Consider the following 4,012-nt stretch of genomic DNA (forward strand, 5'->3'; position numbering starts at 1 on the left):
TGGTGTCCCTCGATTGTTTCAAGCGCGGGTTGGACAAGTATATGAGTGGGATTAGGTGGTTATAGAATAGGAGCTGCCTCGTATGGGCCAATAGGCCTTCTGCAGTTACCTTTGTTCTTATGTTCTTAATTAAGTTAGTCATCCTACGTTGGACACGTTCAAGTGAAATTATATCCATTCTATAGTACGGCGACCAAAACTGAACTGCATAATCTAAATGGGGCTAACCAGAGCTTTATTCTTATGATCCTATGTTCAAACCTGAATCTAAATAATTTATATATATTATGATTAACAGAGGTTCCAGGACTATGTTTTTACATTGAGAGAGATGCTACATGTCTCCTCCCAGTGAGATGTACGTAGGATATAAATTAACTAACATTTGACGTCTTTACATATGACTGTTGACAGCAAGCTGAGGACAGAGATCATTCGCTCCAGAAACGCGTAATAAAACATAAGAAGCAGCTGTCGAAAATATTAGCTCTTGTGAAAGTGGTAGTGACGCATTGAGGACGTTATGTCGCAGGAACATAATACGAAACTATCGAAACTGGACTTCTATCAAATTCTGGGGATAACTATTGATGCCGAGGAAAAGGATATTAAGAAATCGTACAGACAAAGAGCTCTTAAATGTCATCCGGATAAGAATCCAGATAACCCATTCGCTACTGATGAATTTGACAAACTTGAGAATTCTTGACAAACTTGAAAACTTCTTGACAAACTTGAAAATTCTTGAGATTTTGTTAGATCCAGGAACACGTAAAGCATATGACAAGACCCTCAAGAGTCGTAAAGCAGCAGCTGCCAGAGCCCGTGAACATGTTACCAGATCACAGAAACTAAGGTCAGATTTGGAGGAACGGGAACGACGTGTTCAACGCAGTAGGGAACAGCAAGATATGTCAGAAGAACAGTTTCGACGTGAATTGAAAAGATTGGACAAGGAGGGCGAGCAACTTATTTTGGAGGAACTGGATCGAGTAAATAGGGAGGTAGGGGCAGAGCTTTTTCGGAGTTCATCTAAAGTCTCCAAAAGCAGTGAACCTCCAGCTATGGACACACGGGGTCACAAAGTTAAAGTTAAGTGGATGTCAACAGACGATTGGCCAGGGTATTCCCAGCAGGAAATTAACCAACTCTTCTATAAGTGGGGAGACATCAATGCTCTGGTTATGGTGCAGAAAAATAGAAAAGGAACAGCATTAATAGAATATAAGACCAAAAATGCAGCGGATATGGCAGTGCAGTTTGAGAGAGGTCAAACTGGCAAACCAGTAAAAGTTACACACATGTGAGAGGCACCTCACAAAAAGCCTCATATCCTCCAAAAAAAATCCTAAAAATTATGAGTGTAAGGACAAATCCAATTTAAACTTTGAATCTAGTTGTCGTGAATCAGTAGAGAATGTGAGCCAAACCAGTTAAATGTTTCTCAATCAAATTTTATAATAATAAACAAGTTGTTTGATTGCTTTGGATGAAAATAATCTTTTATAATTTGTACAAAAATATATATCTCATGTTGTCTTGATTTGTCCAAGAAACCGACCTTCAAATACTTCTTACTTAGTTTTATTTTCCCATTATGTGTGTTGCATGTCTCTGTCTGCGGAGGCATACTTCTCTGTTCCTTAGAGAAGGGTGGTAGACACCACAAGAGTGGTAGGTGGGAACTGCTAGAGTGATAGACACTCAGATCCCTACGTCTGGGATACTCTTGGATGTAGGTTCGATTAATATATTCCCCTTTATTATTAATTATTAATTACCCCTCACAGAGCAGCCATGAGACCCCCCATAACAGTAGATCTACTTTTGAAGCGAAGGGGGAAGGTGCGAAATGGACGGCATTTGTGAACACTGGCAGTAAAGGAAATTTCACGAAAAATTCAGCCTTCAACAAGTTGAGACATTTTACCTTAGGAGTTGTGGAAATAATTTGACTGGGCAAAAATTTAATGGGCAAAAGATAGACATCTTGGGACAAGATAACTTTGACATAAGTAAGTTTTCTAGAGACATTTTAATCGGTATGGATTTCTTGAAAAGATTTGATTACTCCTAGTCTGCACAAAAGTTGCGAGGAACTGCAGATTGTAGCTGGGAAAGATTTTTTATGTTGAAATGGTCGACCATCCTCCATTAGTGGCTTTAATTAAAAGGAAGCAGAAGTATAGCGTATAGACCTCGAGTTGAAAATTGAGCCGTGTCTCTTTAGCAAGGTTCACCCAGCAGGCTGCAGCCAGCCACAGACTCACCTGTCGGTCGTGCTATCTGGTCGGATAGTTCTATCATTCTTCAGCAGAAACCGGAATGGTGTACAAGAGGACGAGGATTCTCCACATTCTAAAATTTGTGGTCGTCGAAACTACAATCAACTACACGTCACTGGTCTAACAGATTTTTTTTTTAACATTTGTTGTGTAATAATGTTAAAATGTTATGTTTGCTCTATTTTGTTATTGTATTCAATTTCTGAAAAAATTAAGATCTCTGAATACCTAGGAATGTAATTTTGGAAAACCTAAATGTTGAAAACTAGAAATATAGTAGTGAAATTCTATTAAAATGGAAATGTACAATTTTTTCACATGGACCCGTTCTCGAGATAGAGCTCTCTAGTATGAGAGTTATTGCAATGTGTCTAGGACGTAGGCTCTGGAAAATGATATTTGTCATTTTCTTGCTCCGCATTCATTGGTGCAAGAGGGGTTGACAACATTAACTTTATACTCTTAGCTGGAAGTATGTACACATTTTGTTGCTGCGTACTCATTTGAGAACTGTGATATTAAAAGTAGTATTGATAATAAACACATTTGTAAGATTGTCAGAATGTCATTTTGGACATTGATTTTGAATGTTAGGTTTGATAATTAAGTGACATGTGGCAAAAAGTGACCACAGATGGTGACTGGAACACATGAATGAACTTGAAGAGTTCAGTGTTCTTCTCCTGAAGCAGTGAGATTTCAGCATGTATTGGAATTCTTGTGTTACGCGTTCATGACGAAACACGTTGATGGACGCCGATGACCAATGATATTTGTTGGCCAGATTTTGTGATAGTGGTTGCAATATTGAATTTAGTTATATCAATTCTGAGTATTGAATTTTTCTTCCAGGTGTATTGGGAAGATTGCTGGACTATAAACAGCATTACAGTCGGGTGTCAGATAACTGGATTCAGCATTTGAATTATGCCGATTATTTCGATACAATCTGCAGATTGTAAATTCTATAGATAGGGTAGATTTTGAATATTTTTTTGAGGCACTGGTTAAATTTTTATATAAAATAAAGGATTGGGCTGGTACCGCTACCTCAAAGTCGACCAAGGCATTCAATATCCAGGCTGAAGCCTTCCCCAGACCTCCCTACAAGAGGCATCTCGAGTAGTGCCTCCACACACCTTAACTACTTGACGAGTAACTCCCGCGGTAGTAGCAAATCTCAGACCCAGGCGTCACCACTCACCCAGCCCGGCCAAACACCACCCAGGCGTCACCAATCACCCAGCCCGGCCAATCACCGACCCAGGCGTCACCAATCACCCAGCTCGGCCAAACACCACCCAGGCGTCACCACTCACCAGTAGTGTAAACCAGGCCATAACGTGTCCGTTTTGCTTTTCCTAAGGGACACGTTATGGCCCCATGTTTTTTCGTTACCCCGGTGAGATTTAAGGGACACGTTATGGCCCCATGTTTTTTCGTTACCCCGGTGAGATTTAAGGGACACGTTATGGCCCCATGTTTTTTCGTTAGCCCGGTGAGCCATGCACGGGCATTGCTAATGGTCAATGACGTCATCAACTTACCTGGGGATTAAAAGGCCGGCCCCATCATATTTCGCACAGGCATTGCTAATAGTCAAACCGTATTCTTCTTCCCTGAATAAGTCCGTTTTCTGTTATAGTATGTTTATTCCCATTTTTAATGTTTATAGCAAAGGGGGATACAAATGCTGCCTTCTGTCAAGCCTAATGTGCAATGGTGTT

General features: G+C 40.2%; 1 protein-coding gene across 1 annotated transcript; it reads left to right on the forward strand.

Annotated features, from left to right (window-relative positions):
* Positions 1 to 523: 523 nt before the first annotated feature.
* LOC138371312 (dnaJ homolog subfamily C member 17-like) lies at positions 524 to 3,247 on the forward strand. The gene is made up of 4 exons (XM_069336097.1): positions 524 to 699; positions 737 to 1,303; positions 1,936 to 2,015; positions 3,138 to 3,247. The coding sequence occupies exons 1-4, from the start codon at positions 524 to 526 to the stop codon at positions 3,245 to 3,247; spliced, it is 933 nt and encodes a 310-aa protein (XP_069192198.1).
* Positions 3,248 to 4,012: the final 765 nt, after the last annotated feature.

This window comes from Procambarus clarkii, chromosome 35 (assembly GCF_040958095.1).
Source record: "Procambarus clarkii isolate CNS0578487 chromosome 35, FALCON_Pclarkii_2.0, whole genome shotgun sequence".
NCBI classification, from domain to species: domain Eukaryota; kingdom Metazoa; phylum Arthropoda; class Malacostraca; order Decapoda; family Cambaridae; genus Procambarus; species Procambarus clarkii.

What these genes read in the sequence shown, in the direction of transcription:
- LOC138371312 (XM_069336097.1), top strand. Translation starts at nt 524, where the DNA reads ATGTCGCAGGAACATAATACGAAACTATCGAAACTGGACTTCTATCAA. An exon ending in GATGAATTTGACAAACTTGA is followed by an intron (nt 700 to 736) that starts GAATTCTTGACA and finishes CTTGACAAACTT; the next exon opens with GAAAATTCTTGAGATTTTGT. An exon ending in CCAGTAAAAGTTACACACAT is followed by an intron (nt 1,304 to 1,935) that starts GTGAGAGGCACC and finishes ATTTTACCTTAG; the next exon opens with GAGTTGTGGAAATAATTTGA.